Source organism: Balaenoptera physalus (assembly GCF_965194825.1).
Source record: "Balaenoptera physalus genome assembly, chromosome: 11".
Lineage (NCBI taxonomy): Eukaryota > Metazoa > Chordata > Mammalia > Artiodactyla > Balaenopteridae > Balaenoptera > Balaenoptera physalus.
In genome coordinates this window covers 75,749,572-75,774,168 of record NC_138896.1, presented here as the reverse complement: position 1 = coordinate 75,774,168, position 24,597 = coordinate 75,749,572, and the positions used below count along the sequence as shown (strand labels likewise).

The 24,597-nt window shown below is 50.6% G+C and overlaps 1 protein-coding gene across 9 annotated transcripts in view; it reads right to left on the bottom strand.

Annotated features, from left to right (window-relative positions):
* The window catches only part of CACNA1D (calcium voltage-gated channel subunit alpha1 D), a 319,798-nt gene that overhangs the window by 44,925 nt on the left and 250,276 nt on the right, over positions 1-24,597 (bottom strand). For 5 of the 9 annotated variants that reach the window (XM_082414402.1, XM_082414405.1, XM_082414399.1 and 2 more), the window contains 10 exons: positions 24,527-24,586; positions 21,729-21,835; positions 20,164-20,251; positions 19,236-19,343; positions 19,096-19,148; positions 17,573-17,719; positions 15,615-15,816; positions 13,383-13,541; positions 11,957-12,067; positions 3,629-3,712 (listed from right to left, as the gene is read on the bottom strand). In XM_082414402.1, the coding sequence (XP_082270528.1) occupies positions 3,629-3,712; positions 11,957-12,067; positions 13,383-13,541; positions 15,615-15,816; positions 17,573-17,719; positions 19,096-19,148; positions 19,236-19,343; positions 20,164-20,251; positions 21,729-21,835; positions 24,527-24,586 (1,119 nt within the window). Of the gene's footprint in view, positions 1-3,085; positions 3,170-3,628; positions 3,713-11,956; positions 12,068-13,382; positions 13,542-15,614; positions 15,817-17,572; positions 17,720-19,095; positions 19,149-19,235; positions 19,344-20,163; positions 20,252-21,728; positions 21,836-24,526; positions 24,587-24,597 lie in introns of all 9 variants that reach the window. The other 4 variants (XM_082414398.1, XM_082414397.1, XM_082414400.1 and 1 more) reach the window with 2 other exon arrangements.

Below are 24,597 nucleotides of genomic sequence, written 5' to 3'. Positions count from 1 at the left end.
GGGTGAGCATGCAAGCAGGACAACAGAGAGGGCCATCCAAAATGTTTTCGCAAAGAATACAAACGCAAGCTCGATTTCTCATTTCCAGGCCACATCATTCATTCTTGAAGACTATGCTGCCATGTCACAGAGCCAAGCGTGACTGACCAAGATGGCCCCAGCTCAGGCCCCAGGCTGGAGACAACAAAATAGGGCACAGCAAACAATTTAGATGACCACGACCCACAGCACTCCTGTGAAACTCAGCGAAAACCAAAGGTGGGGAAGCCAAAGACAAGTATACAGTCTTTCGAGTGCTTTTGCTTTAACAACGACTTCACCGTATATATGTTTATATATACTTGCCGCTACAATTTTCTAAAAACAAAACCAACATGAAAATCAATTAGGCAACAGAAAAGAAAGAGCAACAGAGGTTGGGAGAGACAGCACAGCAAGTTAAACATTGCAAAAAATGATGACTTATGGCAGCTAAAAACAGCCAACAATGGACCAAGAGTATTCATGCTCAGCTGAGTCAGGAGTGCGGGGGACAGGGCCACCAAGGGAAATGATGTGTGCTGCTTCCCGGGGAACTCGGCATGGTGGGGGGGGTGTGTGTGTAGAGGAACCACCGGCTACACTCAGAGAGTTATGTCACCAGAGGTTAAGGACATCCAGTCTCTCCTGTCTTTGTGCCGTGGCCTGAGGGTCGTAGATGCCCAATAAAGATGTGATGAAGGACTGAATAAATGAGAAGGTGGCCTTGAGCATCCCCTCCTCACTGAGGCCAGCACAGAAATGCTGAGGTCCCCTAAGGTGGCTTTCTACTGGGCCAGGGCCTTGAACTCGCGCTGCTCCCGGCTCAGGAAGGTTTGGTCTCAGGCTCCATCTGACCAGGGGAAAGGTCACGTACTGAAAAACAGTACGAGGATGTTGACTGGTGGGATATTTGAGTCTGACTGAATGCCAGTGAAAGCCTGTATTACACAGAAACCCCAAAGTCAAATGCTAACTAAAAAATTTCGTGTGGGCTTTTATAGACCTGTGGCTTTCCTGACTGATGGAAGGTGAAGGCAGACATGTCTGAGACACTGCTGGGCAGGGCTGAACCAGAGGGAAGGCACAGTGGGCTCAGCCCCAGCACGCGGCAAGGCAGCCAGGAAGCCGCGCGTACTGTCGGCGGTGCACCAGCGCGGGGGGTCAGGCATTAGAGAGCTGGGCTGTCCGCTTGGTGAACAAACCTTGGCCACATCCTGGTGCCCAGAAACTAAGCATGGACCCCACCACCTACACACCACGTGAAGCACGGAGCGCTCCAGGGAGACCTGCTCAAATTGTCACTTAATGATATTTGCACTTCCATTATAGACCACCTCTGACTTACATAAGGGTCTGGTTCCAGAATGTTCACGTAAGTGTACTTTGATGGAGGCTGTAAGTGCTTTATGTGGTGAGATGATTAAGCAGGCAGATGTCTGGTCATAAACTCAGGAGAGAGCCCCTGGCAGCCCAGGGAGGGCCCTACGTTCTCCCATTAGCATCAGATTATTTTATAACCAAGCATAATTCACACATCATGAATGGCAATTTTATACCTGACTTGTGGAATATTTCACATAACGTGGAATTTACATATGTCTGGGCTTACAGAGGTTGGCAGATCTATGTACCTAAGTCTAGTAAAATACCATTTCAGTACCTGGTCTTGGCATGAATTTGAGTGTCATGAGGCTTAACTCACACCCTCATGGACATGGTAATGTCTTACAGTTCATTTCGCTTATTATTACAAGGAAAATCTATATTTAAAATAATACCACTGTATCTCCCTAACACTTTGGGAGTTTAAGCAAGTATTTTCACAAATATGCCTATCATTTTATCACTGCAACATACCTATGAAGCAGGGAGGGCAGACATCATTCATCCCAGTGGTTCACGAGGGAACTGAGGCCCAGGTCCAGGCTACCGCTGTCCTGCTACTCTACACTCCACAGTCAGCCTGGCCCCCAAAGTGGTGGCATACAGAGATCTCATCATTCTTATTTGGTACAGGCTGTCTGGGCACCAGGATGGACCATATGAGCCCGCAGGTGTCAGCCAGGCAGAGCGTGGCAACCCCTTCCCAGCCAGGCATGTGGGGAGGAGGGCCAGGTTGGCACCGTGGAGCAGGAAGCCAGCACAGCACGGCAGCCCACCCCATGCTCCACCTGTCCCTGTGAAGGGCTCCACACAACCTGGGCACCCACGGAGGCCTACTGATGAACTGGGGACGGACCAGGTGGGCAGGGCCAGTTCTGCCCGCATCAGGCCCTCCCGGTCTGGGCATGGGTCAGATCTGAGAGGGGCCAGTGGGAGGCGGTGCTCCCCTCTCTGCAGCCTCTGAATTTTGAGGAAGGTTCTCAGGATGCTTCCTAAAGGTTGGGCAGGGTGGTCACCCCACCTACCATGCTGCTCCTCAACAAAGGATTCAACTGGGTGCAACAAAGGAGCGCTGACACCCTCTCCTAATACGCACGAGGCCCTCCTTCCCCTGGCCCAGGGCAGCCTTCAATCTGCGTCACTATTGGGGGAGCTAGGATAGGCATGTTCCCCACTGTCACCAGTAGGGCTCAGCAGACACAGGGTACAGGTGAGGACACCCACAGCGGTGGCCACGTGCTCAGGGCACGGCTGTGGGGTTTCCCTCCTGTGCCTTCACAGACCCACAGTGGGTACCAGGGCACACGTTATGAACTCTGCTTTCCAGCTCAAAAAACTGAGGCACGAAGCAGCCAGGGGCCCTGCCAAGGTCACCCAGCTACTGAGCGATAATGTTCACATACCCACACAATTAACTCCTAGCCCTTAACATTTTAATAAGATCTTCTTTAAAAATAATGTTTTCCTTCCAAAATGGCAATTCTACATTTACTGCCCCACTCTCATTCAGGGGAAGGGGATGGGGGGCCGGGGGAGGGAGGGAAGAGGACAAAATGTTCTTAGTCTTTTGAAGTAAATGTGTGCTTGAATTTCTAAAGTGTACAGAGATCCGTGGGGAGGGTTTCTGGTCTCCTCTGTGTGAGACTTAACAAGGTTATAGGACACAAAATGTGCTACTTACATTCACTTCAGTTATAGCAATATCAACGACGCTACCAACAACAATTAAGGCATCAAAAGTGTTCCATGCATCAGTGAAATAGTGCTGTTAGAGCAAGCATTCAGAAGCCACAGAAGAGAGGAAGCACAACAGGAAAAAAAGAAGAAAAGGACAGTGTTATAAAAGGGGAACATTCTAGCATCAAGCCACCTGGCTACTTGAAAAATCACCCTAAAACAAACATGTTATAGGTACATCACTTCGGGTATTGCTTCTGACACAGCAGATAAAAACAGTTAGAGACGCCTATCTTGCCCTGCCTACCGCTGACTCGGCTTAACTCTGCAAAACAGTCAGTCCTCCAAAAGGCGATGTGTGTCTAAAGGCCTGGGGATCAAGCTCTACGCTAAAAGGCCTCTTTTCTGCAGCTCTCATTAGAAAACTCCTGGTTTTCGATCAAGTACGACTGGGCTCTGTGACTTGTCCAGGTGATGCAGTGCAGGGCCGGGCGGGTGTGCAGACAGAGACAGGATGGGAGGTGACCCCGGGCGGGCACATACTCACGTCGGCTTCGCTGAGCGCCACGTCTACAATGCTGCCGATTACGATGAGGGAGTCAAACGTGTTCCAGGCATCACTAAAGTACCCCTGGACAGAGCGGGCGGGGGCAGACGTTTATGAGCATGTAGGAAGGAGAAGCCACGCTGACCACGTGGGGACACACCCGGGCCCCGCAGCAACCACGGCAACCAGGGGGTGTGGGAGGGCCAAAGGGAAGTGACCATACCATCCACCGGTGCAGAGGGACATGGGGCAGGGGCACCTGCTTGTGTGAGAGAGGCCACGGGTGCATGGGCCAACACACACACACACACACACACACACACACACCACACACACACACCCACACACATACCTGCAGGACAGAGCGAGGCACTTGGCGACCCTGCCCTGGCACACAAGGTCACAACCTCAACCCCTTACTAGCTGAGGGAGGAGAAGGCCCTCCTACTCCTCGCATGGGGTCCCCAATCACCTCCTTCTCTTCTTCCACATCAAGACCACTATGACCGGCATTTCACATATTCTCACTGCTGTGCCCTTGAAATAAACCAGTATCCCTGCCCCACCTCGACAGTCCAAGTACTGCAAAGGGTGTGCCCCACGGCAGGATGTCCTCACAGAGCTCTCGGTCTAAAGGGACATGAAGGCTTACAGGGAGACAGGCCAGCGATGCACGCCGTCTAAGGCAGAGGTGTGGCTTGTGGGGCTGCGGGATCAGTGCACAGAAAGTCTCACAGGGGAAGGGGCGCTCAGCGCTCCCACTGTCCCCCAGAGCAGCCCCTATCTCCTGACAGGCTCCTTCTTCCTCTCCAGCTCTGGCTTCCCTCCCCTCCCTCTGCATCCTCCAGGCTGAGCGGACTCCTTTCCATCCCTCAAACCAACACCAGGGTTCTTGCCCACCTCCTGAGGCCTCTGCGATCCCGGCCTCCCCACCCCAACTCTACCTGCCCACGACCACTTCCTCCTTCACACTCAGCTCAAATGCCAACGCCCTGATGGCACGTTTTCAGATCCTCCTGACATATACCTCCCATCCTGGGGACTCCGAATGTCTCTCAGGTCTTGATCACTGAATCTGGGGCCTCTGCCCGCAGGTCCACCCCATGGAAAACCCTCTGAGGATGAGGACTGTGCTGCCTGCTCTGCCCCCTCCTCCACTAATCCCGCCACCCAGCCCAGAGCCGCGAGCCTGGATAGCGCTTGGCACGCGGCAGGCCTCCTCCTTCCACCAACTTGCACCCTCCTGGTCATGCAGCTCTGCCCTATTCTTGTTATTTCAGGTCCTTGGATCTTGTGGAAGGTACAACATCCCTACGACTGTGACTTACAAATCTGTACATACATGGCACACATTTTGCATCCTCTTCTGGGCTCAGCACAGTAGGTGCTAAATTACTGCCTGTTGTCTCCTGATACCCCCCAGGAAGCCCTCAGTCGGAGGGGGTGGTGGGGAGAGCAGTGCATGGAGGCTTCTGGTTGCAAGGTCAACGACTGTCTGCAAATCAACTGCATCTTTTCAACAAGTCAGGACGTGTTGTGGAAATAAAAATTCAGGTCTGAAGCATATAAAAAGGGGCCCAGTGTGCTTACAACGGGGTACACTTAGTGCTGGATCAAGAACACCGGAACAGAAGGTACTTTGAAGTGTCAGGTCCCATGAATTGGTGATCAAGTGCAGGCCCAGAGGAAGCCACTGCACAGCCCCAGCCTTTTATGACGCTATGGAGAATGTGGGCACGCTGGCTGTTCTAACAACCGGAGGAGGGATGTTTGTTCTAATCACTGTTAATCACCTCAGGTGCATTTATGGGGGACCTGTAACGCTGACTTAGGGTTTGAGATTTTTTTTTAATTTCATCTTAAATAATGTAAGATTTTCCCAACCAACTGCCATGACTCCTGACCCCGCCCCCGCCCCGCCCCCTCCCCTGCCATCTCCTCTCTCCTCCTCTCCCACAATCCCAGCACCTCTCTCATAGTTACTTACCCTCACGGACTGACTGCCACCCTCCCAGACCCTCCTGTCAGCCCTCTAACAAGTAAACAAAAGCCCGCCTGCACCAGCTCTGATGGCCTGTGATAAACGTCTAATGGGAGCGTCTGCTTAACAAAGACAACGTCTTGTTCCTTACAGCTTCTCTTCTCAAGATGCGGGACTCTTGGCTGGCAAAACAGGAGAGGCGGGCCACAGTGAGGACAGGACTGGTGCCCCTCAGGAAGCCGGCTGTGCTGGTCAGAGAGGAGACCCAGAGCCTGCGCCGGGACATAAAGGCACATCCTGCTTCCCTCCCCGAGGACAACGCCAAACCAGAAAGTCAGCTGGATCACATGGTGCGCTGAGTGCCGCCGCTGTACCCGGGTTGTAAGAACACAGGGTTTGCTCTTAAATTATTTGCATCACTGTGAATGGTAACACACAGTGGGCTGACTGGCGGCCTGGCCACAGAGCACACTCTGAGGTGCAGAGCCTGTCCTTTTCTTCATGGATTTAACAGCAACCCAGAACTGAACTGCAGAGAGCATGGTGAGCCTTTCCCTCTCCTCTAGGGAGGAACTGATGCCTTAGAAACGCGTGGTCATCAGTAACAACTGGGGCTCTAGGGCACAGAGAGCAGTGAAGACCCACTGTCCCTCCGGTCCTGTCCCACACCACGGGCCCTGCCCCCCTCTTGCTACAGTACATCCTTTACCGGAGGCCAAGCCCACCGCCATTCAGGGCACTGAATGCCCCTCTTACCTACTTGAGACTTTATTCCTGAATAGCTCCTCTCTCTCTGTATGTCTCTGTGTCTCTGTCTCTCCAGAATGATCAGTATTCACCTTTGGATCATTCCTATCAGCCTGCAAACTATTCTCCAACTGGCCCATCCTGGCCCACTGTGATGTATAAAGTCACTTTAAATCAACACAACAGGGGCTTGATGTTTGGGGTCCTGGAACTCTTTGGTAATCTCATCAACACCCTCTCTGGAGGGTCCACTGCACTCACAGAGTTGTGCCCAAATTCTAAAGGGTTCCTGGACTGACACCCTCATCTAGGCGACAGGAGGCTTGAGTTGCTGCAGGTGGCTGGAATCACAGGCTCTGGCCAGATGGCTTGCTAGGGGTCCCGGGGAGGCAGAAAATGCCAGCCCCGCCCCCCCCTTCTTCCCACATCCTGTTTCCCTGTTTAGTAGCCTCCTAGGTAATAAAATCACTGTCAAAGTGAGTATGACTCAGCCCCACCCCTTTCCCATCAAAGCCGCCGCAGTGTCTGGGTGACCAGAAGGTCAGGGCTTCTAGCACGGCGCCCACCTGCATGCTCTCTCCTCTTGGCCAGTCACAAGAGGGTCTCCTACAACTGAATGCGGAGGCCAGGGCCCCTCAGGTGGAATCAGCAGTCCCTACCAGTCTGGCCACAGTTGGCCCTTATTATTTTTTGTCCAGCCTCACCCGTTTGAAAGGATCAAGCAAGTCAGCCACACGTAATAACATTTATTACTCGGAAACACTTCTGACTCCAGGAATTTAAAATCATAACCCAGACTAACGTGGGCTTAGGGCCAGGAAGCTCCCTTGTTTCTAAGAACTCTATCTTGATTGTCCATTAACATCATCTCCAGCTAGACTATAGGCTCCTGGAAGGAGAGCTGGACCCCCAGCCAGGATAGAGCATGGGCTTGGCACATGGTGCGTGGCAAGGTCTATGCAATGGAAACAAGAGAAGCAGCCCAAGTCCAGGATCTTTTTGCTGCCCGGCCTTTTGGGGTTTACTGAGGCAGCCGGATCACTTACCAATTTCTGCCAGGGACTGTCTGGGAAGCATTCGACCCAAGGGATGACCCACAGTGCCAACTTTGAGTAGAAACTGTAATTGACAGCTTTCTAACCAGCATAAGCCTTTCCAAAGGTCAAGTGGAGGCTTAAAGAAAAATACATTCACATTTGGCCACTCTGCTCTGCCCACATCTCCTGTGATAGAAAAGCCGGTAGTGCCTGATGGCAAGAGGCTCGTCCATCCATTCCTTTCTTCCTTCCACCACTTCCCACGGAGTAACCAGCATGTAGCAGGCGTCGCGTGAGACAAACACAACCCAGCCCTGAGCAACTGCTCATCAGCTAATGGAGAGGGAGACGTGGCGGGTATTGATGTTGACAACGCACAGTGAGCATCTATCAGAAGCACATGTGAAGGGGAGAGCTGACCCTGGCTGGGCTGGGGGGACACTGTGACGGAGGAGCCCACATTCCAGACAGGCCTTAAAAGATAACAAGGTGGAAAAAGGGCTTCCAGACACAGAAGCACGTGCCACAGAAAGGTCCCACATGGTAACAGTGGGGATGGGGTGCAGAGGAGGAATGGCTGGGAGCGCGTGGCCGGAAATGAGGCAGAAATGTAAGTGCGCTAGTGTTTGGTGCAGAATATTCGACTATGAAATTACCTTTTTTTTTTTCATACAACAGGTGGCATGGTCAGCTTTCGGTTTACAAAGGGAGTGTGTGGAAGATGAAGGGAGGGGGCTGAGGCCAGAGGCAGGAGATGGTTCGGCAGTCAAGGAATGCAAGAGGGAGGAGGGCAGCGGAGGCTGGGGTGAGATGAGCTGGACACTGAGGCCCTGGGCGTGGATGCATCTTACCAGGGGAGAAGGGGACCAGGAGGGAGCTCGGGAAGCCCTGGCCTTGAAGGGATAGGCTGAGCCCATGAAGGAGTCTGACATCAAGTTCTAGTTAAGGAGAGTTAATATTTCCTCTCAAGCATTATTTGGCATTAAAATAAATCACTGAGATACATTTATGTGACATATATATATATGTGATCGCTGAAGAACTGAAAAGATAGTGTCAGGGTTTCTTCCCAGGAGGTGCAGAATGTGCTCCAGGAAAATTGCTGGGGCTGATTAAGCAGTCTTATTCCTGCCAGGGACCCTGGGGGAGGGAGTGCTGTCCTGGGAGGAATATGGGACCAGGGGACCCAGTGTCCACGACACACCCACTCTGCACAAAAGCACGAGAACAGCACTAAAGCACTTTCTTCTTTCCCCAAACCCAGTAACTCTCAATGTTTTCCAAGCTCAAGTGGCTGGGCAGGTAAATTAGACATTTTCAAGGTACAGTTGACGCTTGAACAACGTGGCTTTGAACTGTGAGTGTCCACATACACATGGATGTTTTTCAAGAGTGAATACCACAGCCCTACGTGGTTCGTGGTTGGATGAATCAATGGGTGCAGAGGAACCTCGGATAGGGAGCGGCGGCTCCAAGTAATACTCAGATTAACCCGCATGTTGTTCAAGCGTCAAGTGTAGAACCAAGATCAAAATGCTTCGAGGTCTAAGACTTGGGAACAAAGTGTGGCTCCCTGAGGAAAAGCCCACATGGAGGCAGGTAACGTACTTGAACAGGTGCTGGACAAAACACCAGATGGGCGGCCTCTGGAAGCACAAAGAAGGAACCTCGGATAAATCAGAAGTGCTCTTTAGACCTTCGGGAGTCTGTACTGTGGACAAAGCCCTTCTTCTTCAATCTCCCTCCTTGCAGCAAGAGAATTCACTTGAGAAGTCCAGCGGCTGCCCCTTGGGAGTACTGGAGGGGAAGGCCAGGGGAACAGGACTTGGTTCTTATCTACATCATGGCCCACCTTTCAAAACCCTAGGGCGGCTCAGTCGCTCCAAGTGCACGAGGTCGATGCCCGATGGGTGGGTCTTCCCTGGGGAGCCGACATATCCCACTGAGCAGCCTGCTTGCTCGGTCCTCATTCCTTGGCTCTTTGGCGTCTCACCACCTTCCATGCTTGCCTAACCCACACTCAAAACAACTTTTCCCCTGGAGTGATCCCACCTCCCCACCAGGGAAGCTCCCTGCTCGGACCACATCCCTCTAAATGTGCTCTCACTCAAGAAGCCCCCTTTACCAGTCAGGCCCTTGAGTATAAAAGGAGTCAGCTTCCCCCACTTGTTTGAACCTTTCCTCCTATGATGCCTTCTCACCTCCCAGGAAGGATTCTAACTTCACCCTCTGTATTTCTATTACAAAACAGCTGCAACCCTATCTCTCCTGACAGATGCTGACAAGTTCTCCCAGAATATGTGCCCCTCACTGTGGAGAACACAGCCCCAAAGGACCCCGCGACAAAGCTCCCCAGGAGAGACAAAGACTTTCTGAGATGAAGCTGATGGGCCAGGTTCCCAGCCCTCTGTCCCTCTGGCCATCTCCTCACAGAGATGCTTCCCTCTGCCACCTTTGCACCACGGCTCCTCAGCCCCACTGCCCCTCTGATGGGTCGGAGGGCCTCGCTGACTTCTTTGTGGAAGACTATCTGCCTGGCCCTGCTTTGCTAACACCAAAGAGGAGACAGGAGAGTCAGGAAGCGTTTTAAGAAGAGCTTTGCTTCTTGGTGAAATGACTCTCTCCGGCTCCTCCAGACACACCGTCACAACACCAAAGCCACCTGCTTCGCAAATGCAGCGACAGTGCCCCTCAAGCATAGAGGTGCTGCTATTGCTGTTTTAAAATTTCTCTCACTTGTGATCTGAGGTTGTCTTCTGCTGTGAAAACACCTTGCGGAGGAAAACTACGAAGCGGCACAATTTCTAGCGGAAATCACTCATTTAAAAACTCTGATCGATCAGTACTGATTATAAATTAGCTACTCATTTCCCCTCAGCCTCACCAGCCTGTTCACACGCCACTGAACTCTCCTCCCAGGTTTGGTATCAGTGGTTCACTGGACACAGCCGCTGACAGTGCACACGCAGACACACACGGACTCACACACATGCCATGGGCAAATGTGCCTTCTCAGAGCTTAATCACCAGGCAGGGCAAGACACGGCGAGGGCATCTAGGAAATGTTGCATAGATATGTGCCATGTTGCCTTGATCACGTGCTTTTGGAGTCCTTACTCTGCAACCCTTCCATCAGTCCAGACAAATGTTGATCAAAGACGGAAAGGGGAAAGGGAAGCAAACCAAAAACCTCAAAGGAAATTCAGAAGAGTTTGGTGGGGCGGGGAAGAATGTGCGTGTGTGGAGATATGGACAAGTCACAGTAACTAGCATCTGGCCATGCAAAAATGCCAAGTTTGACCCCACTGCAATCACCCCGATCAATCACTTACAAGCGTCCTTTCTTTTTGGTCCACAAAGATCTGATAAAGATTGCATAGGAATTAATTCAAATTAAAGAAAGGAACAGTTCTGAATTAGAATTCCACTTACGGATGGAGTATGTGAAACCGTCATTTCATAAACTGAGTCTTACTTAAATTAGTGTTGTCAGATACCTTACACCCTGATGAACAGACACTGGGGTCACTGAACTCATTCTCTAACTCTGATGGGTGGAGGCTTTGCTAGAAAAGAAACTGAGGGTCAAATGTCTCACAGCTCGGCCAGGATCTGCTCCTCCGTCTAGGGTTTTAGGATGAGGGAACATCACCACTTGATGATGGGGATGGTGGTCGTCATAGTAACAGTCCTGACACGTCTACAGCATGGGGCTACATGTCGAGCACTCTTGTAAGCGTGGCACACAGAGTGATTCTTGCTCCTCCAAACTGCCCTATGAAGTAGGACTACTAGCGCCCTCATTTCATGGGTGAGGAAATGGAGGCACAGAGCATTGAAGTATCGACAACTTGCTTGGGGATTTGAATCCAGTCTAGTCCCAGAATGGTGCGTGCTCTTCGACACTATACTATCTGTCTCTTATGCTACAGACGTTGACAACTGTGGACTGGAGTCACTCTGTCCTAAAGGAGACATAATACGCGAGCAGTCCAACACAGTTTAAAATGCTCATGTCTTGTTTTGTCTTAAAGTCAAGTGAAATTTTTCTAAATTAAACAAACGAAAGATGGTATGGCTGTGAGAGGTCTGCAGCTGGTAGAATTTTCCATAAAAGGGGAAAAAGATGCTGTAGACCAAGAACAAAGAAAACCAGTCTTTATGCTGGAAATGTAAAAGTAAAATCAGGGCCGAATTATTTCTGATGGGTTACATGAGAACAATGTCTCCAATGCTCAAGTAATGAGGCGAGTTTCCCTGAGACAGTCTGACACACACTCTTCTAGAAACAGAAAATCAGGTTTCAAAACAATCTCCATTCTGCAAATTCCTAATTCTCTCTTCTTCTTTTTCTCAGAATTGTTTTTGTGAGGTTTCGTTTTCGCAGATTTATTTTCCCATATGTACACAGATGCCCTAATCAGATTTTAACGTTCTCAGGTGATAACCTAGTTAACGGCCAGAACAATTCAGCATAATCCAATAACACAAGACTAACAGGAAGTGGGTGATTCTTTGGAGCGATTCAGCTACAGCCTTTGACAAGTGGGTTCAGCAACTCACCTTAGGTTTAAACGCAATGACTTTCAAAACCATCTCGACAGTGAACACGCCGGTGAAGACCATGTTCAGGATGTCCATGGCGTCATTAAACATCTTGGACTGCTCGTAGTGCTGTGGATGGAAGCAGAGGCACAGTTCTCAGGGGTCCACTCCAGACTCGCAAAAGGAGGCTCCCCAGCCCGCCACCCCTGCGGGCGTCCGTCCGCCTGCCACGTGGACAGGCAGGCAACCTCCCAGTCCAGCACCCCCTCCCAGTGATTCCACTGACGCTGCGAGGGCACATGGTTGGCCCCCCACAAAGCGCAGGGGGCCCTGACAAGATGAGGGTGACCGAACGATGAAGGGGAAAGACATCCACTTCCTCTGCTCGGAATAAAGGGAATCCACCCTTTCTCCCAGCAGGGTTTCTACTCAGGGCCTTGACCCAGGCACAATGCAGAACACACCCACAGGTCTATGGATGAAGGTAGGATTCGGTTAGGATACATTATATGCCATTTAGGCCTATATTCAATCAAAGGCACTGTTATCTTGCCTCCATGCTTTTCCCTACATCAGCAGAGGGTCCTCATTCATAAGGAATTCTTATATTTGAAGAAAGGGCCAGAAAACGTACCCTTGGCTGTCTTTACACTCATCTTCCAGACAGCACTGGGAGTTGGTTTGATTTGCTCAAGTTCTTAGAGCCAGTGGGAAACTGAATCTAGACCTTGGCCACTCTTGTCCTAGTGCAATATCCACTAGACAACGCAAGTGCTGGAAACGCTCACTATCAATACCGCCCTGTAATCCAACGTGGCCAATTGAAGTGAGCTGCATTCCTTGCTCCCAGAGTGAGCAAAGAGTCGCTGTCAGGCAGGTCAAACTCAGTACTCCACGGACCAGAAGACTCCCCACTGCCACGCTGAGAGTGACTTGAGGACAGGAATAACACTCTGTGACAGGCCCAGAGCAAAGTGCCTGACACAAATTACCCAGCATAAACTTTGTTTCCCACTTTACCAATTGACAAAGCCAGCCTCGGGGGATTTAAATAACTTTCCCCGGGTCACCCAGCTGCTAAGGAGTCAAGTCAGGATTGAAGACCCTGCCTGCTCATTTCCACACAGACAGAGCTTTTAGTCCACAACCACTCCCTGGCCACAGAAGCCCACAGTAAAGGTTTACAGGCCTGCAAGCCATGCTAGGGCTCCACAGAAATGTCACTTATGCTCACGCTGTACAGTCTCTTACGCAGAAGAGTGACTGTAAACTCCTGCCATGGCAACTGTTAGCCAGAATGGGAGTCTGGCCAAACTACAGCCCACACTCATCAGATAATCAAACCCTTCCTCCTGTGAGGGGGCGGCATTCCACCCTCAGACTCTGGGGCATGGGGCTGCACCGAAGGCCCAGACGTGATCCACGCGGCTGTCTCCATGTTTACCTGCATGGCCAAGCAGAGTGTGTTGAGCATGATGAGGACAAACATCATGTATTCGAAAGGCGAGGAGTTCACCACGTACCAGAACTTGTACTGGTAGGGGTTTTTGGGGATGTATCTCCGCAAGGGACGTGCTTTCAAGGCGTATTCAACACACTGACGCTGCAACGGCAGAAAAGAGCAACGGGGATCCTGAGCACGTCTATGGAAGAAGGACACAGTTCTCGTCTGCCCTGAAAAGCTGGTGCACACCTACTGGGAGGGAGCGAGAACGAGGGGAAACCGCCAGCGCAACCCGCACAGGTACCACTCAGCATCACTGACAAAGGGCCCCCAGCTCCATCACCTCATCTGGTCCTCACAGCAGCCTTTGAGGGTAAAAGCAGAGCACCCAGTTTGCTTCCATTTCGCTTATTAAAAGACTGAGGCCCTGCGGTGCATTAAGCAGAGATGCAAAGCCTTGACCCACGTCTTATCCCTGCCCTTCCTTGATGCCGGTGGAGTGCATCTGTAGTTCTCCTGCCCAGGGAAGGAAGCCAAGTAACAAGAGGCAAGGAAATCCTCAAGAACCAGAGGCGCTGGGCTGACTCCCTGAGATTGGAGGTCCCATGGCTGCTCCAGGATGGACCCACACAAGACGCCTACCAGAAGCCAGAACGAGCGTGTTAACCCTAAGTGTCTAGTGGTGAGTGAGCTGTGTGTCTGTCTGAGAGCTTTTGAGGCTCAGGAGCTTGTGGTGTTCATCTTAGAACCCACAGGACGTGGTCCGTGATGATGGCCAGAGCACTGCCCCGCCCACTGATGCTGGGGCCGAGACCGGTCCACCCTTCGCAGCAAGCCCGGAGGGAGCCTCCAGCCCCAAATGCCATTTCAGCATCATACCCTACTTGCTCCTAGGCCCAGACCGACCACAGGCTCTCTCTGTCCAGGACCTGGCCCTGCTGTGACCTCACATGCTGACTCTTGGGACCCCCAACTGGAGCCTATCCTGGACCTCGTGGTGACCTAGTTTCAGCTCTGGTTCTGCCTAGGTCTTGCCCTGACACTCTTCTTCCTTGGCGGGGGTCGGGAGGGGCGAAGAGCTGGGTCAGGCCTCCCTCAGACTGTCACTGATAAAATCTGCAGGGACGCCCTGACAACTCACAGCGACGTCTTCCTATAAACCAAGCTGTCCTCGTGTTTCCCCCAGTGGAGATGCTGCAGCCTGAGACAGACGGCCTCACCATGCACGGCGACTTCCCGCCAGGAAGCCCAGGCTGGCAGATGATTCTTGCTCTCTATGTAATCATCAAACAGAGATGGCTACTGACAGAGGGCCTGGGGGAAACTCCCAGAACAGAATCTCGATCTCACAGACTATCTTTTAGGGCTGAAAAAGACCTTTAAAAGTAACTCCTTAATGCTCTCAATTTAGAGAGAAGGGAGACAGCCCAGACAGGAGGTGGAGGCACCCACAGTCACAGAGCAGGTGCAGGTAGAACAGGACCAGACAGGCCTCCCGGCTCCCTCGCATCAGCACACGATCAGAGCCAAAGGCCCCTGCACCTAACAGACTGGTTAAAACAAGGTGCTAGATCAAGAGAGCGATGCCAGTGCAATCTTAGTCCCAAGTTTAAAGTTAGCGACTTTCCCAGTGGCGTGATAGGGTACTTCCTCCTAAGTCAGTGGTTCTCAACCAGGGCACATTTGACAATGTCTGGAGATGTTTTTGGTTGTCACCAAAAATGGAGCGGGAATGAGGGTGGGGGGCAGAAGGTGCTACTGGAATCTAGTGGGTAGAGGCCAGGGAGGCTTCTCAACCACGCACAGCAAGCATAACAAAGAATTACCCAGCCTCAAACGTCAATAGTCCCGAGGTTGAGGAGATAAAAGGCTATCCCTTGGGAGAGACTGTGCGAGTTGTCACTGGGTGCTTTCTGGCCCCAGGCCACACCATCCTACATGACTCTGAGCTGTCACTAGTGGGTCATGACCACAGAAGGTGGTCTAGGTATCCTGACTTCTCACTCACATGTCTGGGGGTAAATTTCAAAATTACAGCCTAATCTGCATCTGGGAAACTAACTCTCCACACTAATGACCCACAATGGCTGAGAGTGTGCTCTGAGCAGGGCCCAAGCCCCAGGGACAGAGAGCAGGTGGGCACCCTTCTCTGTACGTGCGGGAAGCCGTCAAAAGAGAAATCAGTCCTCTTTGGCTCAAGGGACAGAAGCCCAAACAGTGTGTGACTTTAACCTGATTTTTGTCCAGCTCACAGTTCTTATACTCTTTCTCCCCCTGCTCCTGAAATGTGACGATGACGAAGCCCACAAAGATGTTCATCATGAAGAACGCTACGATGATGATGTAGATGATGAAGAAGATGGAGATCTCCACGCGGTAGTTGTAGATGGGGCCGACGTTCTCTCCGTTTGAGTCAATGGCTTTGTACAGCAACCTGGAGAGCAGAGGATCCAGTGAGTGCCAGCGCCCTCGGCCAGCAGCCCAGTCCCGCTGGCTTCTGACCGCCTCTGCGGGCACTGACGGCCGGACCCCTCACTGGGAGCCCACCCCAAGGCCCCGGGACACGTGGAGGTCCCTCAGGAAGCCTCTTGAGCATTAGGCCCATCAGCCCGGCACCTGGCGGAGGGAACACCTGGGATATATTTGTTGACTGATTGCTTTGAAGACTGGAAAAGATTTTACAAATATCCAATAAGGCTCCTTTCTAGTCACAGACAGAAGAGAGGAAGGACATCACATGGAAGACACGGGTGGCAATAAAAGCTGTAAACGCAAGACAACGAGCGAGCGGCCAGGGCATTTCCAAAGCACTACGAGAGGTTCCCCAAACTGAAACAGGCACTAAAATTAAGTATGTGCCGGGCAGAACTCTGAGCAGGAAGAGGGGCAACTACTGCAACAGCCTCCAATTCAACGTGCGCTCGTTCTGATGCAGATTCGGCCCTTCCAGGCACCCCCCCCGAGGCATGCACCGTGTTAGGTGCTTTCACGTCCATCTGGAAAGGTGGACCTACTGTCGTCCCTGTCTTACGGAAGCTCAGAGAGGGATCTAAGTGCCAAGGTCACAGTCGCGGGGGCAGAGCAGGAGTTGAGTCCACCTCCCCTGAGCCCCGAGCCCCAAGTCTGTTCATTTCCCTGCCATCCCTGGTGGCAGCTGCCACCCAGATTCCCTGAAGCGCAGTGTGTAAAACCTGAGACCACAGCTCGTGCCTCTGTAGAGTGCAGGCTCTCACTCCATGCTCCTCTTCTCGCAGGACCAATCCACCAATGAACAAGCCCCACCCAACCGTCCTTCTACTTCGCAGACACCCCACACATCCAGAGAGTCCGGCCAGCCTGACCACCCTCCTCTGGGCATGAGAACTTGACATTCAGAATGCTATCAACATATATATGTTCTGGAGGCAGGAGCTGGGGGGCCATCAGAGAGCAGAGAACAACAAAGGTACAAGAGCTCTCCTTTTGTATCCTACCTTCTTCCTTCTTTCCACTTTTCTTACCTCACCCATCAAATTCCTAGCCATTCCTCAGGACCCTATGCTGCATGTCTCTGCCACACCAGGACCCTCCTGCTTGGCTTGGCTGAGGACACTGACTAAACGTGGGCTGTGAAAGGGGAACCACATCTAGACAGCTCTGCTTCTTCCACAGGGCTTAGCACAGCATGTTGCATGGAGCTGGTATCAAGAGCACACTTTATGAATGAGCCAGTGAGCGCGGCAGTGAAAGACGTGGCACAATGGCACGTGTTAGTACATGACTAGGAGTGAATGAACAAATGAATGAACGGTCTGGGACACTATCAAGGGCCTCTTTAGGAACAGTGTAGTGGCAACTTTACTGATGAGGTGACACAGGAGCTGGCCTGAAAAATACCTCTGGGGACTCCCCATCCACATCTAGCGATGCCCCCCAGGAGCCCGCTGAGAGATACCCCCCTTCCACCACCCCAGCTTCCCAAATCCGAGAGTCCTGGCTGCCCACAGGGGTTAATCCTTTGCCTAATCAGACAGAGGAGCCCTGTGGGCCAGGAAGTGAGTGATAAGTGGCCCAAAGTTAAAAAGTCATAGAAAAGGCCTACAAAACTGGAGAAAAGCAGCAGGACTCGCTCTCCAGGAGAGCCGGCTCAGCCCAGAGTGCCCGCAAAGCAGCAGGAGTGCCCCTGGGAGACACACGATCTTGGTACTCACGCGGGCCAGCCCTCGAACGTGGAGACCGTGAACAGAGCCATCATAGCTGAGAGGACGTTGTCAAAGTTGAAATCGCTGTTTTGCCAGATCCTCTCACGGACCACAGGGTTATCGACATCCCCATCCTTGTAGAGGATGAAGAGCCCCCTAGAGGGGAAAGGAAGTGGGCGGTCACCCTGGCAGGATGTGGAATCGGTCACACTGCCCGATCCCTCCCCCGGCCAGGCCACTGTTCTGAGCATGGCACAGCCTGAATTTCTCCATATCTTGCCCTGCATTTAGCCTACTCTACGGTTCAAATAACTGTGCAGCAATGACTAAATGAGTATTCTCCAGAGTGACCAGGCAGACACCCAGCCTGATCACAAATGAAAACTACCGAACAAGAACCATCCCTTATGTTATGGCCTCAAAGTGTGCAATGAAGAACCGAAAGTTTTGGCCATGCAGAATTCCACAAACTCTGGGAAACAAGCCCAGGCATCCTCTAATCTACATTTTAGTTTTAATCAAATTCCTTCTCTTATACTAACAGTATTCCCAGTTTTCTTTCCAAAACAATTCTATAATCGCTGGCACACAGTATTTCTCCTAGAATGTCTCTATTTCACAGATGAGGAGGCCGACTTAGCGAGGGAAGGGAAAGCGTCTTCGCACGGCTGCTGTGCTGTCACCTCCGTGGGCGCCCCCCACCCCAGAGCATGAACGGGGTGACCGGGGCCCCTGAGGTGCACTGCCACAGTCACATGGCCTTTGGTGCTCTCTGACTGCACCTTCTGCTGAAAAGAAACCCTCAATGAACACAGTGCAAGCAGGCCAGCCTTGCCTGGTGACATCTCAAAAGGACAGGGACACAGGGACATCTCTGCTTCTAAGTTCTCAGAACTTCAGGCAATGGTCTCCGTGTCTACCTTCATAGTCTTCTGGATGCATTGGGATAAGAGGAATGAGTATATGCCACCTGCTCTCTCCTCTGCCCATTATTGTGAGCGAACATATGGCCAAGATGTGGGTGATGGGAGCAAGGAGAAAGAAGCATCCTGGGACCTGTCAGAAGAGGGTGGCCAGATCCTGAACTCCAGTAAGTTAAGATTCAAGTTCTGGTTTGAGGAAAAAATTGGATACGTGGCTGTAGGGGGAGCTTTTGGGGAGCATTTCATAATTGTTATTTTAGGTTTTAGTGCCCACTCTCTCCCCCAGTTTACTGATTCTATACCAAACATCAGAAGTCATCTGTCCATGCCTTAAGGGTGATGAAAAGCTTTGGAACTAGACAGAGGTGGTGTTCCCTCCACAATGTGATTGTATGAAATGTCACTGAACTGTGCAGTTTGAAATGGTTGATTTTACGTTATGTGAGTTTCACCTCAAAACAAAACCCTTCCATCTCTCCAGCCATGAGCTGAGCTCTCAGGCCTCTTGTCCTCCACAACAAAAAACTTCTGAAACGCTAGCACGAGCGGATTCTTGAAGCTTTTTATCTGTTCTTCCAAATTCCCCACTCCCACGTTCAGGACACTCACCTGCATTCTTCGGGGTTACTTTTGGCTTCATCTGTGCATCGATAAAACTTTCCCTGGATACAAAACAGACAGACAGTCAAATGTGGGCTCCGCCTGAAGAAGATGGGCTGGGCTCCATGCTTGAAGGCCCTTCCCTGTACCTTGAAGAGCTGCACCCCGATGCAGGCAAACATGAACTGGAGGAGGGTGGTGACGATCATGATGTTGCCAATTGTCCGGATGGCCACAAAGACGCACTGGACCACGTGCTAGGGAGAGGGGGTGGGGAGGCGACAGGGGAGCGTTACTTCCCTGTGTTATTTTAGCCACGGGGTGAACTAATACCAGCCAAGATTTTCTATGATTGTATGCATTTTTATATTATTTGCCTACCTGACAGTCCCTTATGCTTTGCTTTTCAGGTAGTTATCTATGGAGTTACCCCCAGTGCATTATGGCCACCTGGGAGGAACGCCCTGTAAGCAGGCCCCTCCTTGGCTTCCTCCAAAGCAGTGAGCTCAGTCAGAAGAAATGCCATGGGGTACAGCACTGCCTGGCGTACAGGCCCACAGGGCCCTGTACCCCATAAGACGACTTAGGAAAATGTAAACCCTCTGGCCTTTTGTACACACTGCACAAGAATAGATTTAAAGACTAAAAGAAACCCAAAGGAATACTATTAATAATGAAAAAAGTAATGAAGTGTGAACAGTAATCAAATAAAGAAAAACATCTTAAATTAACAAAAAATTTAAAAAATAGTAACTTTTTTTCATGGAAAGGCATTTTATTTAAAATATAGCAGTGTGTACATGTCAATCCCAAACTCCCAATCTATCCCTCCCACTACCCTTCCTCCCCCACCCCCCCGCTAACCATAAGATCGTTCTCTAAGTCTGTGAGTAAAATAATAACTTGAAAAACACCACCAGCACTTAGCAGAGGCAGCTTCATTGGTTAGAAATGTTCTTTTCAAAGGCAAAGCTCACTGGAAAATCCATCAGGCCTCAACTCAGTCCTGGCCCAGAAAAATCAGTGATGACAGCTAACCCCAACCGAAGCCAGCCCAGCCTGGAGAGGAATCCAAACCTTAAGTCCTTTTGCTCTGTTGATTGCCCTGAGCGGTCTCAGGACCCGTAAGACTCTCAGGATCTTCACAACAGAGATGGCACTGGATCTAAGGGAGAGAGCAGAGGAAAGCAAGCCAGCAGAGTGCATTACAGCGGGTAAAATACTGCGAGATGATTTCACTTTAGTACAACTATGGTGGGTCCACGTGCAGCAGGGCTAATCTCTCCCCACGGCCCACACACGAGGATGCGTCTCCTCCTTCCGGTCCACGCTCCATGGCACCTCCTAAGCCAGGCCCCCCGCACTCTCAGAGACCCTGACAGGCACACAACTAATGCAGCAGAGACACAGCTTAGGAGTTTGCTTTATTCTTTCCACCTGATGTAAACGCTAGGCAGTACTTGGCTGAGTTGCGTTGGTTTGGTTGGTTTTCTAAGTTTGGAGGCCTGCTGCAGTTTCCTGGTGCTGGGCTTCTCTGGCCTTCAAGGAGTCCGCTGTCGGGCGGGAGAGATGGGCAACCTCAAGCCAGCGTGTAGGTGTGACAACAGAGGGAAGGCGGCCCGGGGAACACACCTTGGGGAGTCTGGGAAGGCCCCGTAGAGGTGATATCAGGTGAGTCCCAAGTGGGTATGGGGTTAGCATATGGGGGGGGGGGGGGAGGCGGCAGCTGGAGAGCGCAGGCACAGCTGCGAGCTTACCGGCGTTGCAAAGATACTCATGAGAATGCCCTTCCGAGTTGTGACTACAAGGCTCCCTCTCACTGGGTACTGATGGGGGGTGAGGAAGAGGGTTTTAACACAGGACAGTTTCAGGCAGGGGTCCTCCTCTCATTTCCCTTTAGTTCAGAGGCCATGTGCACACACGTGCTCCCATACGGGGGGCACTGATGGTCAGCACCTGAGCAGAGGTGCTTCAGAGTCAGCAGGAAAGCAAGGCCACCCCTGGATGCTCCCATTGGAGCCTCTGCCCCAAACCCCCAGGTACGGCAGGCAGGCAGTGTACAGCTGGGGCTGTTCCCCACCAGAAATCTCTCAATGCCATGGAAAGGTCCTGGGGCTCTGACTTGCAGCTTTGGCCCCTTCTAGCTAAAAATTTTAGATGCCAAAAGAAAAGGGTCCTAGCAGCTGATTTATCCTGGAGAGGAAGGGAAGCCTTCAATATCCAAGCTGGAAAGGCCTGAGAGGTCACCTCGTCCAACCCCTCCTGTATAGAGGGGGAACCGAGATCCTGGGAGAGGAGCCCCCGCCGGCCCCGGGCCCTGGACCAGCCCCTGGAGAGCCCAGACTAGAGTCCAGCTGCCCTCCCTCCTAGTCTAGACTTCTTTCACCCTCTTTTGAAAAAAATATCACAGAGAATAACGAGCACAACCCAGCAGAGGGCATAAAAAGAAAAACAGAAACACAAGAAAGCATGAGTTGTCCCAATGCTTTCTGGCATGGGCACAAATTAAGCTTTCCCAGATAACCGAATGCCACAATTAAAATGACGCCTAGGCTTTATGAATTATGTTAAGATTCCTCACATAGACCTTCCTGCCCAACAGTCCTGTACACACACGTTCACACACGCCCCAGAATACTTACTGGATCCCAAATGACACCAGAGACACCCCAACGACCAGCATATCCAGTAAGTTGAAGTAGTTCCTGCAGAAAGCCCCTTTGTGGAGGAAAGCTCCAAAAGTCGTCATCTATAAGCAGAATCATGAGTGATTTAGTGTTTTGTTTTGTTTTTTTTCTCTCTGCAGAGGAAAAGAAACCTGGGCTCTTTACAAAAGCTTGAGCAAAGTATGACTCTATGAACAAGTGTGCATTAGGAAGCCAGAAATGTAAACCAACAGGGCAGAGCAACTGAATGCTTTGTTCAAAAATGGAAAAGGGGCAGCTGATTTCCTATACATTTTAAAAGAAGAGAGCAATTATTTCACTGGACATTATTACAGTGAAAACAAATTTCAATTATGAATATATCGTTGGCATGTCCAAAGGCTCTGTCTCAGCAGAGAGTCCACTTGACCAGGTTTGTCAGGATGTAATCGCTGCCCAGACAACCTGGCTTCCCCACAAAACGCCATTCCAGCCCTTCTGAGACCCCAGCAGAGCCCACATTGCTCCAACCCAGACTTCCCAAGTGGGGCTAGAAGTGCCCGAGCCCCGGGCTCACATGCTCCGTTGATATAGAAACTTGCATGGTTTTCCCAGGCCCCGTATTGCTCCTAACAGCCCTTAGTGATGCACCCATTTTAGAGGCTCCTCCAAGTCCCGCTACTCTAGCATGTGCCAGGTGTGGCTCAGAAGCCGTCACCTGCTAAGTCACGTCACCTGCTAAGTCACGCCACCTGCTAAGTCACGGCCCCGAGTGCCCGGAGCCCACACCGCAGGTTCCCCACTGAGCTTCTTGAATACGGAGCTTAGTGAGGAAGTGCTCCAGAATAAAAACTGCAAAATACATGGAGTTACTACTTCTTTAAAAAAACAGATGGGAGAAGTTTCAGATAAGTACAGGAGAGCAGAGGCAGAGCTGGGAGCTAATTATACTGGTCCATATGGAACTGCCAATAATTAACCCTCTTTAACCTACCAAAAAAAGGCCACTTCAGATGGTTTAACCCAGTATCCAAACAGCCTTCCAAATCCTCCCCAGGCCACCAGGAACCACCCTTTCGATGTCAGCTGCTTCTCAGAGATTCTGCATTTTCTGAATCTTTCTTGTTTTAGCTCATTTTCCACTCTATGAGATACTTTCAAAATGAGGATTGATTTGGAAGATTTAAGTCACTGAGGCAAATATATAGAAATTGAAAAGCAATAATTGTGGGGTTTTTTTTCTTTTAAATAAACCTGTGTCTCTTTGCCCTGAAGCCCAAGAGGAACTAAATGCATTGAACAACTTAAAAATGTGGAAAGTAAAACCTCAATTAACCAGGCTAACAGGCTAAAGATAACATTTTCCTGTTCAGTTTGAGGAGAAGGCAAATTGCCAAAAAAAAAAAAGCAGCTCAGGATGAAGCAGAGGCCAGGTGAGCGTCCTTGCACCCCACGCCCTGTGCCTTCTGCACCAATGCCCATCACCGCGGAGACAGAGGTAGAATCTGCTCTCTGACCCAGGCAGCATCTCACTTAGGACAACCGTCAACCAAATTTACTGGCCTAAAGGCAGGAAAATGAACTCAAATGCCTAGAAGATTTTTAACAAGGGTTTAAACAGAGGTTGGTTGGTTGGTTTTTTGGTTTTCATTAACCAAAAAAAAAAAAAAAAAGAGAGAGAGAGAAAATAACTAAGTACCCTATTGCCTGGAATGTTAACTGAGGTTTCATTTGACAGAAGATTTTGTGAAGAGCCCAAGTTCCACGGTACATTAAAATACATTTTTTTTTCCTTTGTTTGTCCTGAGATGCACACACAAAAACCCCAACATGGTTTAAAGAAACTGTGGTTCCAAGACCTCATTCCCCAGCTTGTCTCTCCGCTAGGAGATGACTGCCCTGACAGTTGTCCCAGGCCACGTGGTCCCAGTACTGCGAGGACGCATGCCCCTCAGCAAGTCTGGGGTTCTGGGCTCTCTGCTGTGGGTCTCCAGACCTCTGAGTACATAGGAACGAGCTCTCCCCAGGGTGGCCTTCACAACCAGTACACAAACCACATGCAGCAATGGCAACTGGCAACTCATGCATGGGCAGCACATTCCGGGCCCCCTGTCCAGAGGGTGCTCTGTTCGTTTGTGTAAATGTAAGCCCATCCATTAAAACAGATATATCTTAACACAAAGAGACCCACATTATCTTGCAAATCCCGTTGCAAGAAAATAGTGTGTTACTCTTTTAGGGCACTGAAAACATAATGCAGTCAAAGAAATGAGAAGAGAGACATTCCCTTCGCAGGAGAAATGCTTTTCCTCTGACTTTGATGTCAAGAAGGGTGGAAGAAAGTTCACACATAGTGTTGTATCTGTTATCAGTTGACACATTTCAGAGGACATTAAAAAAGGAGCAAAATATAATTTCCAATCACTATTAGGAAGCCAAAGTAGCTCCTACATGCATTCAAAGGTTAAAAAGAAACAGCAAAAACAAGTTGAATGGTTACAGGAAAAAAAATCCTTTGGTTAAAAAAAAAAAAAAAAAGCGGAGCTTGATCACAGAGGACAAAAACTGAAAATAGCCAAAAGCACGTCACGCGTCTTGGCCGTGTGTCACACACAGGAGCAGGCCCCTGAAACACACTCCTGTGGCACCTGTTACCTTCAAAACGATCTCAAATGCAAAAGTACCAGTGAAGACATAATCTGCATAACCTAGCATCTGGAAGGTAAACAAAGAATTGCCACCGTTATTGCTACCGCTGCTTTAGAGTATGCGAGGAACAATGAAAAAGCCATTACCTTTAACAGGATTTCAACAGTAAAGATGGCTGTGAAAGCATAGTCAAAGTAACCCAGTATCTGCAAGGCAC